The sequence below is a fragment of the Prionailurus bengalensis genome, chromosome A3, assembly GCF_016509475.1.
Source record: "Prionailurus bengalensis isolate Pbe53 chromosome A3, Fcat_Pben_1.1_paternal_pri, whole genome shotgun sequence".
In the NCBI taxonomy this organism is placed as follows: Eukaryota; Metazoa; Chordata; class Mammalia; order Carnivora; family Felidae; genus Prionailurus; species Prionailurus bengalensis.
In genome coordinates, this window is record NC_057354.1 from 132,428,956 (window position 1) to 132,446,988 (window position 18,033).

General features: G+C 36.3%; 1 protein-coding gene across 6 annotated transcripts in view; it reads left to right on the forward strand.

Annotated features, from left to right (window-relative positions):
• The window catches only part of ROCK2 (Rho associated coiled-coil containing protein kinase 2), a 141,605-nt gene that overhangs the window by 89,685 nt on the left and 33,887 nt on the right, over positions 1 to 18,033 (forward strand). For 5 of the 6 annotated variants that reach the window (XM_043604519.1, XM_043604517.1, XM_043604520.1 and 2 more), the window contains exons 6-16: positions 5,267 to 5,411; positions 7,268 to 7,406; positions 11,200 to 11,291; positions 12,080 to 12,239; positions 14,234 to 14,294; positions 14,890 to 14,901; positions 16,207 to 16,286; positions 16,442 to 16,490; positions 17,092 to 17,227; positions 17,334 to 17,425; positions 17,661 to 17,907. In XM_043604519.1, the coding sequence (XP_043460454.1) occupies positions 5,267 to 5,411; positions 7,268 to 7,406; positions 11,200 to 11,291; positions 12,080 to 12,239; positions 14,234 to 14,294; positions 14,890 to 14,901; positions 16,207 to 16,286; positions 16,442 to 16,490; positions 17,092 to 17,227; positions 17,334 to 17,425; positions 17,661 to 17,907 (1,213 nt within the window). The remainder of the gene's footprint in view (positions 1 to 5,266; positions 5,412 to 7,267; positions 7,407 to 11,199; positions 11,292 to 12,079; positions 12,240 to 14,233; positions 14,295 to 14,889; positions 14,902 to 16,206; positions 16,287 to 16,441; positions 16,491 to 17,091; positions 17,228 to 17,333; positions 17,426 to 17,660; positions 17,908 to 18,033) is intronic. The other variant, XM_043604518.1, reaches the window with a different exon arrangement.

Genomic DNA, 18,033 nt, shown 5'->3' on the forward strand with positions numbered 1-18,033 from the left:
GTGAATGCCCCAGCGTAGTATATTTATATCTAGGTGTCTCTCCATGATAGCCGAGAAGTACTGCTATTGAAATTACCTGCTGTGTTGGGTAAATTGAGTTTCTTCTTTGCTCGTCATTAGGCACTTCTTCTAAGGCACATTTTACATTAGTGTTTTAACTTACCTAGAAATAATGTAAAATTATAACCCTGAATATTCTAGTGTATACTGTTTGATTAAATTGAGGCTATACTTCTTTAAAAGCTAATTGGCAAATTGTTACTGTTCTTAACCCTTCTAGAAATGACATCAGTTTTTAAAAATGGAGGTGTCTCTACTCGGGTTTCCGAAAAAAACCCTATTTTCTGCAAAATTATACATGAAGAAGAACAGGTTTTTGGACGCGGTCGGGACAGACCATTCAAAAGCTATGCAGCTTTGTAACCAGAGCCCAAATGAAAGTAATAATTGGTACCCCAGGAGATAACTGGAATAACAGGCAGCTTTTTGTGCCTTGGGCGCTATGTAGTGCAAACGGAGATGGGCTTCTAAACCAGTTGGGCTGTTTTTAGATAGAACACAAGAAGAAGTAGGACTTTCCGCTAGCCCAAGGTTATGAGGCAGGGGATGTGCCTATTTGAGAAAGGAGCTCCTGGTGCAAGTACTTATTTTTAATTATTAAAATGAAGCAAATAGACTCCTGCCTATGTAGCAGTCACACTGAGGCCTTAATGTGTCTGATAATTAAGAACGCCATTTACAAGTTTTCCCACTTTCACAGGAAGCATTTATTATTATTTTTTAAATGCCTGGTTTTTTTTTTTTTTAACGTTTATTTATTATTGAGAGACGGCATGAGCATGGAAAGGGCAGAGAGAGGAGAAGACACAGAATCTGAAGGAGGCTCCAGGCTCTGAGCTGTTAGCACAGAGCTTGACGCGGGCCTCGAACCCACAAACCCAGCAAGATCATGACCTGAGCCGAAGTCAGACGCTCAACCGACTGAGCCACCCAGGCGCCCCATAAATGTCTATTTATTTTTGAGAGAGATAGCATGTGAGTGGGGAAGGGACTGGGAGAGAGAGAGAGGAAGACAGAGATTCCCATGTAGGCTCCCTGCTGTCAGCACAGAGCCTGATGCAGGGCTCGAACCCAAGAAACGTTAGATCATGACCTGAGCTGAAACCGAGTCAGATGCTCACTCGACTGAGCCACCCAGGTGCCCCATTACAGGAAGCGTTTAAGAATAGTTTCCTGGACCAACCTCATGATTTGTGATGGACTGATTTTGTGTTTTTAGTAAATCTCCCCATTTATGATATTTTATCCATTATAAAATGCCAGATATATTTTAGCAACCATTTAATCTGATCTATTTAAAGTATTTTTGAGGAAGTTTTTGAAAATACATACCCGTTTATGTTGCTCTCCTGCTTAGATATCTGTCATCTACTGAATAAAGTTCAAACTCCTTAGCTTGTCCTATGAAGCTTCTTTCTTTCTTTCTTTCTTTCTTTCTTTCTTTCTTTCTTTCTTTCTTTCTTTCTTTCTTTCTTTCTTTCTTTTTCTTTCTTTTTCTTTCTTTTTCTTTCTTTCTTTCTTTCTTTCTTTCTTTCTTTCTTTCTAAAAAAAAAATTTTTTTTATGTTTATTTTTTGAGAGACATAGAGAACCAATTGGGGAGGGGCAGAGAGAGAAGAAGACATAGAATCTGAAGCAGGCTCTGGGCTCCGAGCTGTCAGCATAGAGCCCAATGCGGGGCTTGAACTCAAACTGTGAGATTATGTCCTGAGCCGAAGTCGGATGCTTAACTGATGGAGCCACCCACGCGCCCCATCATACAAAGCTTCTTATGATGACATGATCCCTTCCACTTTTCACCCTCATTCTCTATCATTTGACCTTTTGTACCTTACGGTTCAGGGGTCTTAAATTACGTTTAGTTGTTTTTTATGCCATGAAATCAATAATTTCATGATTCCTGGCCTTCATATATGATGTTGAATACAGTTTACTTGGCAGATTCCTACTCATACCTTGAAACTCACTCCAGAGTTTTCTTATCTTGCAAAAGCTCCTCAGGTTACTCCTATGTCCTTTGGACACACCTCCTTTTTGGAGCATTTTCTTCTTTTTTGGCAGTGTAAGTCGAAGACTTGTCTTGTATTTTCTCTGTCCCAGCTCTGGAATCAGCTGCTTCTCTAAGAAGCTCAGATTTCTTTTATTCAAGAATGGGATTTAGAGGGGTGGCTGGGTGGCTCAGTCAGTCGATGGAGCGTCTGACTCTTGGTTTCAGCTCAGGTCACGATCTCGCAGTTCGTGGGTTCGAGCCCCATGTCGGGCCGTCTGCTGGCAGTGCAAACCCTGCTGGCGATTCTCTCTTTCTCCTTCTCTGCCCCTCCTCTACCCCACGCTCTCTGTCTCTCAAAATAAATAAATAAAACTTAACAACAAAAAGAATGGTATTTAGAAATCAGTGTTTGGGCGCTCGATGTGCTTCTTGCCCCCGGAGTGTCATTATTTCTAGGCCTGGTCAGCAGACACGTGTATACCAAATAGACTATATGTGCTAATCCACATGCACACGCATTCGTATTTAATTCTGTACTTATGGGTCTGTATATATAGGCTACTAAAAGTTCTGAGTTCATACTGATAATTCTGATTCTTGTCCTACACCGCAGGGTTCATTCGCATCCTCCTCCTTTCTGTTTCATAATTGCTTTTTCAGTCAATGAGAAACCTGGCTCTCATTGTCTACACTATATTTACCTGCTTGTTCACCTCTAGGATACACTTAAAATTATTTCAGAATTACCAATTCCTACCTCTGTGACAAACAGATTTATTAATTAGAATGTATTGTTTTTGTGCAGTTCCTTTTGTGTTTAGCCTTATAGCATATGTTAAAGATACTGTTTTCCAAAGTTACTTAGGTCATTTCTTTTATCCTTACCCCATTTATTGTGGTTATGTTGTTAATGTACAAAACAGGTTCATTTCTTACTATATGTATTCCATTTAGTGTACCTCCCTCACACACATCCTGGTTGATATTGTTTATTTATAGTTTTTAAGATGTGTGAAACATTTCCCTGGTTTTAAGATTAAAACTGTACAACTGCATGCTCAGAGAAGGATCCCTGCCTCCTTACTCCTACTGCCCACTCCCATACTTCCTTCTTTCCACCCTGTTCTCTCACCCACCACCCCATAGGTAAACCAGGTCTTTTTAGTTTCTGGTTTGTCCTTCCTGTATTTCTTCAGAATACGTTAAGAGACTTGTCATAAGTGTGGATTCTGTGCTCATATAATAGGAGAACTTCTCCAGGAGATAATTTTAAAATATCTTTCCCAAATGTTTTTTAAAAAAAATCTCAACCTCCAATATGCTGGTCAGAAACTATGGTTGGAATATTTTTCCAAAAGCAGAGTGCTGTTAACTCAGTTCTTTAGTCCTGTGAAAGTATTCTGCAAGTGATTATTAAACTTGGTCTCCATCTTACCTTTCCTGTCTTCATTGTTGTGAAGCTTTACTGTTCGCTGATTGGGACTTCACTGCATTTCTTGAATTTGCTTTATATGACGTCATTCTTGTTTCTTTACTTTTGCTCTTTTTCTGCCCTGTCGTGTCGTGGGCCCTCCTTTCAAGCCTGACTTATCCAAGCCTTTACAGCCTAACTTTATGCCAGTTACTTTTGTGTCTTACCCTTTCCTCTCCTTCCTCTAAACCTTTCAATGCTAACTAATTTTTTTTTAAGTCTAATTTATGGGGCACCTGAGTGATTCGGTTGGGTGGCCAACTTTTGATTTTGGCCGAGGTCATGATGTCACAGTTTGTGGAATTGAGCCCTGCCTCAGGTTCCACCCGGGCTGATAGTGCAGGGCCTACTTGGGATTCTCTCCCTCTCCCTCCCTCCCTCCCTCTCTCTCTCTCTCAAATAGAAAATAAATAAATAGATAAATAAATCTCTTAATGTTTCCTCTAGTAGAAGTTTAGGATAGTCCACGATAAAAATTGATTTTATGCTCTGCATTTTGAAGTCAGGTACTGATTTTTTCATCTTTTATCCTAAGTACTGATCCATACAAATTATCACCCTCATAATTTGCCCCATTATTTTCAGAACTTTTATTTTATTTGTATTCAAACTAAAATGGCTTTTATGCTCTATTTGCTGTATTCTTGGGAAAGTAAAATGATTGAATTGTTGCTAATATGAGGAATGAAAAGATAGTTTTTGAAATTAATTTCCTATGATTAACATATTTTATTGCTATTAAATACATTTACATAAATCATATTTATAAAATACATGGAACTTCCTTTTCCAAAAGAAAAGTCATAATACTTAGTGTGGGGGAATTTGTGTAGCTTCCTTATGAGCAGCGTGGGTGACATACTTTTCACTGGGCGGGGAAAGGAAATGGAGGGCATTTAAATTCATCTATAAAATCTTAGCAGGTTTGGACAGAGCTAAAGGTGAATGAGTATTATTTAGTGTTATATTGTTATACTGATTTAATTTTACAGCCCACACACATATACAAACATACACACATATATATGCTACAACACGCACACACGTACTTATATTTATGATAGTTCTTGTCCTTGTCAAAAAGACTTCAGATAGGAAGTATCTTATTACACACCAAAACTAAACAGATAATGGTGTTTTTATCATTTTGTCAAATAACCTTCATGCCACAGCTCTGTATTTCTAAATATGCAGCCTGGTGGTATTGCTTTCAAACTGTTAAGATCTTTTAATTTAAACATTAGATCTGTTTCCCCCATTTTTTTTCTTAATAATAAGAACCGTTTTTATCCAGCCTCCAAACTAGGCTCTTTGTAATCTTAAATACTGCCGGTTCCTTTGAAAATACCAAAGCTTCCTAATTCTTTTCTCCAGGTTAGTGCCTTAAGATCACGTTTTGTACTTCCTTGTAACTGCCCTCCTAACTAATTAGTAGTGTAAGAAAAAGTAACAAAAGGTGTTGATTTGCATGGAATTCCCATGCAGTGTACCACTTTTTACTTCTTTCATTGATGAAGCCTCCTGTATTTTAGAGTTGAAAAGTTACCCTTGATTTCCCGTAATCCTGACACTTCTAAGCATTTCATGATACATTTACCTCCTGTCCTCCTAAAGCCATATCAGCAATGAAGCTCTATTGGTAGCAATTTGTAGCCACTATGTATATAATAATAAATGAGTTAGTTGCATTTATGTGTCTATGGTTTTACATACAACTGTTTTTCTTGATCTCTGCTCTCTACCCAGACAGGCATGGTGCATTGTGATACAGCAGTTGGAACACCTGATTATATTTCACCTGAGGTTCTCAAATCACAAGGGGGTGATGGTTACTATGGGCGAGAATGTGATTGGTGGTCTGTGGGTGTTTTCCTTTTTGAGATGCTGGTGGGTAAGTAAATATTTTAACTTGATCTGTTTTTAAAAACCCACCTGATACCACTTTAGTTTTAAGTGAAGAATTTGAAAATATGAGGAAATTAATTGTGTGCTGTGGAAAGAAGTGGAATTTTTAAAAATGTGGAATTAGTTTTATCAGTTATGACAGGTTGTTACTGGAAAATTAAAACCAAGCCTTGTACTGACACGGTGATTTAGTGGATTATGAAAGGAATTAAAAGTATACTGCTGGAAATAATCTTTCTGTAGACCTTTTTGTATGAAGACAGTGTTGTTAGAATAAGAAGCAAGTATACAGCTGCAGTGGGCCTCCAGTCCAAGATTTTCTTGACCAAGTATTTGTTGTAAATATTTTAAATGTAAAGCTGTTAATATTTGTTTCAATAATAATAGAGGATTAAAAGTACTCTTTAGTTTATGTAATTATGTTACCTAATTGATTCTTGTCAACTGTGTTTCTTCTGTTGTATTTATCTATGGTTAGTAAATCTAGTAAAATCGTTAATAGTTATTGACCTATTTGACTATCAAGATAAAAATATTTTATAATAGTATTTCATTCTCAGAAAACTCAGAGGCATATTTAATAATTTCTTTCACTGTGACCAAATCAAAATTTGAAAGGCTCATGTAGTCCAAAACTTTTTTTATGTCATCACTTTCATTCTTAGGATTTCTGATTCCAAAGTACTGGGGTCACAAAAATATCTTGTGGCTAAGGAAGCCAATGACTGAATCATCTGGCTTGGGGATGAGGGCAGCTATAGCTAAATCTACTTTCTGGGGCAAGTGTGATAAGGCTGATAACATTATATGAAATAACTTCAGAGTTGAAAATACATTTTTAGAAATTGAAGAATTTATTTTCTAGAGGATGTCCCTAAAAAAATTGATAGCAGAAAATCTGTGAAATCTGTGGGATAGTTGAGTATGATTATTACTGAAAAAAAAAAAAAAGAGAATATTTTGGTAAGTCTCAAATTTAAATAATAATTAGCCATGGACCGTTTTTGTGGCCTAAGTTGCCTTCTCTTGGTGACCATCTTGTGTATGTAGTACTGATCTTGCTATGCTTAAACTCATGTCATTGTATGACCTACATTGTCTTGGGCCTTTGTTATTGAAGTGCATCCCTTTATTTATTTTATTTATTTTTTATTACTATTTTTTTAATGTTTATTTATTATTGAGAGACAGCATGAGCATGGGAGGGACAGAGACAGGAGAAGACATAGAATCCAAAGCAGGCTCCAGGCTCTGAGTGGTCAGCACAGAGCCCGATGCGGGGCTCGAACTCACCAACTGTGAGATCATGACCTGAGCCGAAGTCGGATGCTCAACTGACTGAGCCACCCAGGCGCCCCTCCATTGCTTTATATGCAGAGTGTGTTCCCTGGTAGCTGTCCATTCTCCCCACCTCTGGCCCAAACTGATGATACATTAGGTGTATTTTGTAATCTTTTGAAAGTAGAATATATTCTAGGATTTGCCTGAAGTCTTCTAGGGATTTAGAAAATAATGTACTTTGGAGGAACTCACATGACACCTTTGAAGGGACCATTTAAATTCCTGCTCTTGTTTTCAACTCTGAGAGTTGAATTTAATGAGTTTGAATGACACTGATTTACAGTATTCTCAGCCTACTCTGGTGCCTGCCTGCTCAGGTTAGTTAGCACTGGACTTCATTTAAAGGACTCTATTGCAGTTAAAAATGGCCCTAGAAAAATCTTGAATTCATTTGTCCTTCCATGCACTTGACACATTTAAAGTCAACATATTTAAATATTATGAAAAGTGTTTAATTTGCATTCTCTGTTACACTCTGTGTCTTCTTTCTTGGAATTCTAGGGGATACTCCATTTTATGCAGATTCACTTGTAGGAACATATAGCAAAATTATGGATCATAAAAACTCACTGTGTTTCCCAGAAGATGCAGAAATTTCTAAACATGCGAAGAATCTCATCTGTGCCTTCTTAACAGATAGGTAATATACATTGAATTTCTTTGTAGAGAGCCCTTAACTTCTAAATTCATAGAAACGAAAGCATAGCTATCTCTTATTTGCATACGAAATCTCGTTCTCTTTATCCAAATTGCATTTAATTCTGGGTGAGGCTTTTCCTACTGCTAGGCCTGGTGTTGGGTTACTCTCGTCGTTATGTGTGCGCAATCCCATTGAAATCTTAACTTTGACCTTAACCTTCGTGTCTAAAAAGAGAAAAATAGAACTTGGTAAGATAATGTATTTGAAAGAAATAAGGCTTATGTTATTCACATTTTATCCTTAAAAGTAATTAAGCCATAGGACTCTTATTTGTACATCTTTTGAGAGAAGGGTGTTTTGTGCAGATACATACTTGACTGGTTATAATCTCAAAAGCTGTTTGTATTTGACTTGGGAGTGCCCCCTTCCCAGCCCTTTTATATTTGCATTTGAATATGAGTAAGTCTGCCTGGGAAATTCGATATTTTTTTTTAAAACAAAATGGGCGAACAGTGTTGTGAAAACCTGCCTCAAAAGGAGAAGATAGAAACTCTTTGGAGTTTCTTCCTTGGCCTTTCTATTTAATTCTTTTAGATTTGTGGTAAGAGTCATTCTATCAAAGGGCAACATTTATAACCGGTGTGTGCACTGCAGTCCAAACTTGACACACTAGCATTATGATCTTAAGGAAATTACTTTGGGGGGAAATAATTTTACTTACCCATAAATGATGGGGTCAGATTCAATCAATGATAGCTGAGGGCATTTCGAGCTCAAAAGTGCTGTGATTTCTCAGCAAACCATATTGATTGGTAGCCAGTTGCTGTTACAAGGAGTCCTGCAATGACTGTCCTCATGTATTCATATCTTTGCATGTATTCTGGAGGATAAGATCTTAAAGGTAGAATTCTAGGGTACACACTTTAAAATGAGTTGATGTTACAGTCCCTATCAAAATAACACCAGCATTCTTCACAGAGCTAGAACAGACAATTCTAAAATTTGTATGGAACCAGAAAAGACCCCGAATAGCTAAAGCAATCTTGAAAAGAAAACCAAAGCTGGAGGCATCACAATTCCCGACTTCAAGCTATATTACAAAGCTGTAATCATCAAGACAGTATGGTACTGGCACAAAAACAGACACTATCAATGGAACAGAATAGAGAAGCCAGAAATGGACCCACAAACATATGGCCCGCTAATCTTTGACAAAGCAGGAAGGATTATCCAATAGAATAAAGACAGTCTCTTCAGCAAATGGTGGTGGAAAAACTGGACAGCAACATGCAGAGAAATGAACCTGGACCACTTTCTTACACCATATACAAAAATAAACTCAAAATGGATGAAAGACCTCAATGTAAGAAGCCATCAAAATCCTCAAGGAGAAAGCAGGGAAAAAACCTCTTCGGCTTCGGCCACAGCAACTTCTTACTCAGTATGTCTCCGGAGACAAGGGAAGCAAAAGCAAAAATGAACTATTAGGACCATCAAAATAAAAAGTTTTTGCACAAGGAAGGAAACAATTAGCAAAACTAAAAGGCAGTTGACAGAATGGGAGAAGATGTTTGCGAATCATGTATCAGCTGAAGGGTTATTACTCAAAATCTATAAAGAACTTATCAAACTCAACAGCCAAAAAAACAAATAATCCAGTGAAGAAATGGGCAAAAGACATGAATAGACACCTCTCCAAAGAAGACATCCAGATGGCCAACCAACACATGAAAAAATGCTCCACATCACTCATCGTCAGGGAAATACAAATTGAAACCACAATGAGATACCACCTCACACCTGTCAGAATGGCTAACAACTCAGGCAACAACAGATGTTGGCGAGGATGTGGAGAGAGAGGATCTCTTTTGCACTGCTGGTGGGAATGCACATTGGTGCAGCCATTCTGGAAAACAGTATGGAGGTTCCTCAAAAAATTAAAAATAGAACTGCCTACAACCCAGCAATTGCACTACTGGGTATCTATCCAGGGAATACAGGTGTGCTGTTTCAAAGGGGCACATGCACCCCAATGTTTATAGCAGCACGATCAACAATAGCCAAAGGATGGAAAGAGCCCAAATGTCCATCGATGGATGAATGGATAAAGAAGATGTGGTCTATATATACAATGGAGTATGACTCGGCAATCAAAGAGGATGAAATCTTGCCATTTGCAACTACGTGGATGGAACTAGAGGGTATTATGCTAAGCAAAATTAGAGAAAGACAAATATCATATGACTTCCCTCATAATGAAGAATTTAAGATACAAAACTGATGAACATAAGGGAAGGGACAAAAATAATATAAAAACAGGGAGGGGGACAAAACATAAGAGACTCTTAAATATAGGGAACAGAGGGTTGCTGGAGGGATTGTGAGGGGAGATGGGCTAAATGGGAAAGGGACATTAAGGAATCTACTCCTGAAATCACTGTTGTACTATATGCTAACTAACTTGGATGGTAATTAAAAAATTAATTAAAATGAGTTGATGTTGCAAAATTGACACCCAGAGAAGTCACATCAGGGTGTATATCCGTTGATTATAGTTACTTCTTCATTCTCATCAAACTGAATATCATGATTTTATTTCCATCTGAAGCATTGTTAGTTTTTCTCATTAGAGAGGTTAGTCATTTTTATATGTTTATCAATTACAAGATTTGTTAATATCTGATTACCAATCCATGCTGATAAACTCAGAACAGATCCTGTATAGTGTTTGATTTGGGACTAGATGGGTTGACGAGGATGACCATAATTTGTGCTGAAAGGTATGATATAAAACAGGATATATAGCACATGTTAATGAAAGGAGTACCATTCATGAGAAATTTCCCTAAACAATTTATTGCGGGGTGGTGGTGCAGTCCAAGGAATGATTGTAGATGGAGAAAAGATATTTTCTTTTCAATTTCTTTTCCATTATTGAAAAGAATTTAATGCCCTCATTGTGCTAGCAGTACTTCCCTCTAAAGTTTACAGGGTTTTTTTTTGTTTCTATTAAACATAGCTCCAGGGGCATATATTAAAAAAAAAGATGCTTTTTATGTCCATACAATCTTCATTGAAGACTCAAAAGGTCAAAGAATGAAATTGTTCATCAGAGTTAATACTGATAGCTTCTAGCAATGTGTGAATTCTTTTTAAGAGATTTTTAAAATAAAATTTTTATTAGAGAGGCTTTGAATAACTCTTCTGTATCAAAATTAGACCTGTGTTCATTTTCCATCATGAAGTTGGTCATGCAGTTTTGGCCCATGCAGATGAATATTTTTACTTGAAAGCCTCATGCGTACTTTTGTTTGATACAAACTACAGAGGGAAATACATTTCCTTTTCCATGGCATTTACTATATAGTCCTTTTAATCTAGAGAGATCATATATTATAAAATTGGCATTGCTTGTTTTTGAAAAACATTTAAGGTTGAAACTTTTGATAAAGATATCTCGGGGCGCCTGGGTGGCTCAGTCGGTTAAGCGGCCGACTTCGGCTCGGGTCATGGTCTTGCGGTCCGAGAGTTCGAGCCCTGCGTCGGCTCTGTGCTGACAGCTCAGAGCCTGGCGCCTGTTTCGGATTCTGTGTCTCCCTCTCTCTGACCCTCTCCTGTTCATGCTCTGTCTCTCCCTGTCTCAAAAATAAATAAAACGTTAAAAAAAAAATTTTTTTTTAAGATATCTCAAAGTCATTTGTGATCCTTATTTTGATCCTTGTCAAGATAAGAGTTATTTTTTTTGTTTTTTTCATAATCTTTTTATAATACAGTCTTAACTTGTATTGTTTAGGGAGGTACGACTTGGGAGAAATGGGGTAGAAGAAATCAAACAACATCCTTTCTTTAAGAATGATCAGTGGAATTGGGATAACATAAGAGAGAGTAAGTCAGTAACTTTAAATATTTCCATTCCGTCACATTTTAAATCTCAAAAATTGATTCCTCTTTTGAATTAATAAGCATGTTTGATATTCTTAATGAATACTACTTTTAAATTGGGAGGTTTCATTTCAAATTTGTTCTGTGGCAATATTCATAACTAAATTAATGTTCCTCAATATCTTAAACTAATTTGTATTTATTAGCAATATTTCTTAATACTTTTATAATAGATTTCTTAATTTGGCACATTTTTTATGAATCGAAATAACTTTCAGAATCAGGGAAGTAGCCTTGAATTTGAATGAGTTTGAATTAATAAATCACTATATGGAGAGCATACTTTGATGAATACTAGAATAAGCATAGTAATTCATTTTAACTTTATATATATTTGACATTAATTCATTTTAAGAGTAAGAAATATTTTACTTACAGAGTATAAAAAGCCGAAGACTGAAGAATGTATGTGCAAGTTACTGCTGCTTTCAATTTTAGTACCTATAATAATACCATATTCCTCTCCTTGTTTAGTAGATTTATCTATAGATAAAGCTGATCTGATATAGTAATAAATAGTTAATAAGGTTTTCATTTTTTGAAATGATAAAATGTAAACCATGTTACCAAAATCTTCTATGGTAAATCATAATGTTATTGATTAGTTATATATTATTAATATGTCATGTGCTGGTATCACACAATCACATATTGTAATTGATATAAAAATCTGGGTGGCTAGTGTATATTTGAATTATGCATAAAACAATTCATTTCTTTTCTTCTAACAGCGGCAGCTCCTGTAGTACCTGAACTCAGCAGTGACATAGACAGCAGCAACTTTGATGACATCGAAGATGATAAAGGAGATGTAGAAACCTTCCCAATTCCTAAAGCTTTTGTGGGAAATCAGCTGCCTTTTATAGGATTTACCTACTATAGAGAAAATTTGTATGTGATTTGTTTGTTACATTTTTATTGCTTTCAAGATTGTGCTATAAGAGTTGTCTTACTGTGATACTCTGGACTATAGAAGATAAAGTGCTCATTTGTTTTAAACTGCTGACTTTTTCAAAAGGACTATCAAAAGTTACTTTTCATTTAATTCCATTATTTCTGAATGTTGTATTCAGTTACAAATGAATGCAAGGCACTGTTCTGTATTCTTTGGGGGATATAGAGTAAGACCAAATACGTACTTTTGAAGGAACTTATCAACTGATGAGGGATATAAGAGAATAATATAGTCGTAATGAAGGGTAGAATGTGATATTTGCCTTATGAAAGGTACTGGGCCACCTGGGTGGCTCAGTCGGTTCAGCGTCTGACTTTGGCTCAGGTCATGATTTCATAGTTTGTGAGTTCGAGCCCAATCAGGCTTGCTGCTGTCACACAGAGCCAGCTTCGGTTCTTCTGTTCCCCGACCCCCGCTGTGCCTGCTGCTCCCCTGCTCTCTCTCCCTCTCTCTCATAAATAAATCTTGGGGCACCTGATTTGCTCAGTCAGTTGAGCATCCAGCTTCAGCTCAGGCCATGATCTCACAGTTTGTGAGTTTGAGCCCTTCATCGGGCTCTCTGCTGTCAGCACAGAACCTGCTTCACTTCAAATCCTCTGTACCCCTTTCTCTCTCTGCCCCTCCCCAGCTCACGCTCGCGCTCTCTCTCTCTCTCTCTCTCTCTCTCTCTCAAAAAAAAAAAAAAACCAAAACAAACAAACAAAAAAAAACATTAAAAAGTACATACATTTAAAAAAGGAAAAAAAGAAAGGCACCAAAATATCTGAGGTGGTTCAAATAGAATGGTTTTGAAGAAAAATAAAAGTCACATCTTTGGGGTGAGGGTACGAAGTCCGGTAAGACCTCAGGGAAGGGGTGGCGTTTGTAAAAACAAGAAAGGGGTTTTGAGTGGCCGAGATGTGGGGAGGTTAGGTGACAGTTGTGGGCAGGTGAACCATGGAAGCCAAAGTGTGGCATGTTAGCACGTGTTGGGACAGAGTAGTGTGGTCCTAGGGCTCAAACACAAAGTGCTTATTGTTGTATTTTGATCATTTGGAAGACCTAATGAGATTGTGAGTGTTTTGCCTACAATCTCTCCATGTAGCACAGAGCCTGGCACAAGACCAGTAAATACTGATTGACTGCAGTGAGTATTGGGTGTAAAGATTAAAAACTGTTGGAGTTAAGCAGCAGGTGATTATTGTGTGCTATACTGAGGGACTTTTGACTTTGACACATAGCGAGGCATTAAAGACATTGGAGAAACATATTTGAGAAACTTGGTACTTCTATGTATGGAATGGTAGGGGTGACCAACCATTATGGTTTGCCCAGGACCAAGGGGCTTCCTGGGATATGGCCAGGGACTTTCATGCTGAAACTGAGAAAATTCTAGGTAGACCAGGATGAGTTGGACACCCTGCCAACGGTAGTACTCTCAAAACTCTTGTCATGCTCACCGAGATGAGGATATGAGTGCCTGGAGAAACCCAAGCATATTTATAGGCAGTGAGGAAGGACCCAGTTAAAGTGAGATACTGATATTTAAATAGAAGTGATGACTTATGTATTAAGACCTGGGAATCAAGAGATGTTATCTTTGAAAAGGAGGAGAGGGGTCTCTTTTCTAGAAGATATCTAGATAAGATAGTTCTAGGAACTCAAAATGAGATGAAGAGGGGGAAGGTATAGGCCATATAGTGACTCCAGTCTCAACAATATTAAAGACTAGGACATCAGATAAGAGTGGGGGGCAGAACAAGTGCAGCATTTTAAATTATTGAGAATGATACAAATGTCTAAAGGGGGAAAACAGTGCTTCATTTAAAATATGTTGAAGTAAAAAAGAGAAATCTTTGTGGTTGGAGTTTAATTATGAGAATAATTTGGGGATATTAGAAAATGGATTAAAATGACATGCAAAGAATTTATCTCCTGCCTTTCCCTCTAGGTTATTAAGTGACTCTCCATCTTGCAGAGAAAATGATTCAATACAGTCAAGGAAAAATGAAGTATGTATAAATTTTTACTATTTAGTCACATGTTCGACTAATTTAGTAATATCCATGTGTTTAAAAAGTTCATTTGATGCTACTTTTTGAACCATTTTCTGGTGTTCTTGGTTGTAATACAGTTCACAAAACATTGAGATGATGGATTTATTTGACAGGTAGTATTGTGGAAGATAGGTGGCTAGTAAAAAGATGAATTAAACATAGCTTTTAGGCATAGTTTTAATAGCAAAAAAGTGATAGGTTTATAAACATCTACAATCTCAGAAAATTTTATAATCTTAGTACTCTAAAAATATAGATAATAAGCTATCAGGGTACAGAAATTGTGGAGAAATTAATATTTTGAGTGGGAATGAATTCAAACAAAGGTTAATTTTATCAAACTAACAATATTTTGCGGCCTCTATAATTTGTAACCATACACAAAAGTAAACCGTGCGCACGCATACACGTTAATGAGGATGCTAACATTTTCTCCTTAAAATTTATAGAAAGTAAAAAGATTGGTTAGATAATTTTGGCGTGGTTTATTTTAGGAATTTTATAAAGCATGCATACATTTTAAATTTCCTTTTTGTTTTGTTTTCAATAGGAAAGCCAAGAGGTATGTTGATGTCACTTATGTTGAAAAACTGAGAAAAACACATCCCTCTGACAATGTTTTGATAGAGCCATTTTCCACCTAGCATTTGGAGTGCTACATCTACTTAAGAGAGAAGTTCCCAGCCTTGTTTCTACCAAGTATTTTTTTTATTATTGCCCCTATGGCTTTATTGTTTAAGTGTCTATTATGTAATTTTCTTATTTTTATTTATTAAGGATATATAACTGATAGTAAGAATTTTGAATGAACAAGTGAAAACAAGCGTGATCAAATTATACTAATGTAATAATAGCCAAAAGTAGTTAAACATGACTTGTTCATTGGCCTGTGTGTTCTTATTAGGGAAAAATGATAGTTTTGCTTAAGATGTATAAAATATTTAAGAAACCATGAGTTTCTTAAAGAAACCTAATCACTAGAAAGAATATTGGCCTTGGAATCTAATAGACTGGGATTGATTTTTGGCACAGCCACTTATTAGCTAAGCCATCTAGAGAGTTACTCACCTTTTTTGAGTTTCAGTTTCTTTATTGAGTACATACAACACTACCTACCACCTTTTTAGGGTTGTTGTTAGGGTTGATGAGACAGTATTTGTAAAGTGCCTAACATGGTACCTAAGGCATAAAAGGCACTCAAAAAGTTGAGCCCTTTATGAAGGTAATGATGCTCCAAAAATGGATTATTTAGTACGTAATATAATTGCAGTTGGTTTAAAGATCAACATGTCTGGCCTAGAAGAAGATGTAAAGCATGGCAAGGAAATGACTTATAATCAATTAGCCGTCATTCCTGGAAGACTTACTGACCGTAACTCCTTATAGTAGTGTTCCCGGCACTGTGTAGAAAGATATAAAGAACTTAAATTCTCATTTTTAAGAGAAATAATGTATTTTTGAGCAAGTGCAGTTAAATATTCCAAATATTTGTTTCAGATATAGACCTTTTCATCTTGTAAGTACACTGTGTGACAGTATTTTTACATAAATAACCTGCAGAAGAACAGTGGAGCATATCAGAGCGTCTCCTTTATTCATAATGAATGAGAGACTTGGCGTCATAGAAGAATTCTGCCAAGATTAGAGCGTCTCACTCGTATATTTACGTAATGTTTACATACATAGAAAGCAAGAGATGGAGAATTTTTTCCTTATGTTGGTAAAAGTCACATTAAGAAGGTACAAAAACTGTACCATTATAAAGGATCTTATATGAAGCTTAAAAAACAGCTTATCCTTGTCTTTAAGCCTCTCATATTTTAAATGTGACCAAAATTTATAATTACAGTTTCTTGTTTCCGGACAGATTCAGAAAAAACTATACACGTTAGAAGAACACCTTAGCACTGAGATACAAGCCAAAGAAGAATTAGAGCAGAAGTGCAAGTATGTTGTTTAGATGACGAAATGTTGTCTTTTAAAATTTAAGTTCAAACGTTTTACCAAAAAGGAAGAGTTATAAAGTAATTATATGATCATCTTGAATGTATACTAAGTAAATGTTTTTATTGTAAATCACTGTTTCTTTTGAAATCCTTTAGATCTGTTAACACTCGCCTTGAGAAGGTAGCAAAGGAGCTAGAAGAGGAGGTAAAGTTGCTGTGTGCTTTTCATTAATATTTTTGTTTGCTACAAGTTGTGATGCCTGCCTTCCCTGCAGGGAGTTGTCTTAGAGCCATATTAACACCCATCTTGATACATAGTAAGACCCACCTTATGTTGCCCTGGCGAACAGGACTAAAGTTACAGGATAACCTTGGTGATAAGCCTCATTTTGTTATGGGTTTGCAAACTTGAGTGAATTTAGAATGTGTAGATATTTCACGTAAAAAAATTTGCATTTGTGTCAATTACTTGGCTTAACAACAGAAAGTGACCATTGTTTCTTCTTTTAAATTTCTGTTCCTAACATTTCAGATGCATAGTTTATGTTAAGTGAAGATGGTTCAGTGGTAATGGAAGTTACGGAAAGTTTGACTTTCAGTAGTAAACCATTAACAGTATGGTCTTAATAATTTAAGAGAGGTGTGCTATTTTGAAAGTAATGGAAAACGTTGTTGTAAGTTTTAACAAAACAGCAGTTACAGCCTTTTTTAAAGTTCTTTTTTATCTGCTTGAAATACTAAAATAGTGTTTTCATTTGATTTTTATACATACTTTCCTTTGATAGTAACTTTAAGCATTATTTCAGATTACCTTAAGGAAAAATGTGGAATCAGCATTAAGACAATTAGAAAGAGAAAAGGCACTTCTTCAGCACAAAAATGCAGAATATCAGCGGAAAGCTGATCACGAAGCAGACAAGAAACGAAATTTGGAAAACGATGGTTTGTGGTGTAGAATATTAAATACTTACCAAGAAAAAAATTAAATGTGTATGTATGTGTGTGTTGTCGAAGCTTCCCACTGAAATGCTTTTTTTTTTTATCACAGTTAACAGTTTAAAGGATCAACTTGAAGATTTGAAAAAAAGGAATCAGAACTCTCAAATATCCACTGAGAAAGTAAATCAACTCCAGAGACAAGTAGGTCAATCTCCATTTGTAATAGGATATTGAATTTTCTTGATGATAACTTACTAATACTGATTTTAATTGGGAATGTTACAGAAAGGCCTTTGCCTCTGATTTTAAAGGGAAATCATTAGGAAACTATTTTTAGGTTTGTTTCTTACTTTAGTTTGTAACAGGCTGATAAACAGAAGTATTTTCATTATATACACTCGTGTTGTTGTCTGTTTGATTTTGAATGGAATAACAGCTGGATGAAACCAATGCTTTGCTGAGAACAGAATCTGATACTGCAGCCCGATTAAGAAAAACCCAGGCAGAAAGTACAAAACAGATTCAGCAGCTGGAATCTAACAATAGAGATCTTCAAGATAAAAATTGTCTGCTGGAGACTGCCAAGTTAAAACTTGAAAAGGAATTTATCAATCTTCAGTCAGTTCTAGAATCTGAAAGGAGGGACCGAACCCACGGATCAGAGATAATTAATGACTTACAAGGTATTATAAAGTAGAGATTGCACTTGAATTCATCCTGATGATTTATATTTTGGAAATAACTTTAGATGATGGATGTGTGTGCTGGAATAGCACATTTCTGAATATACTACTCTGTTAGGTGAAGCA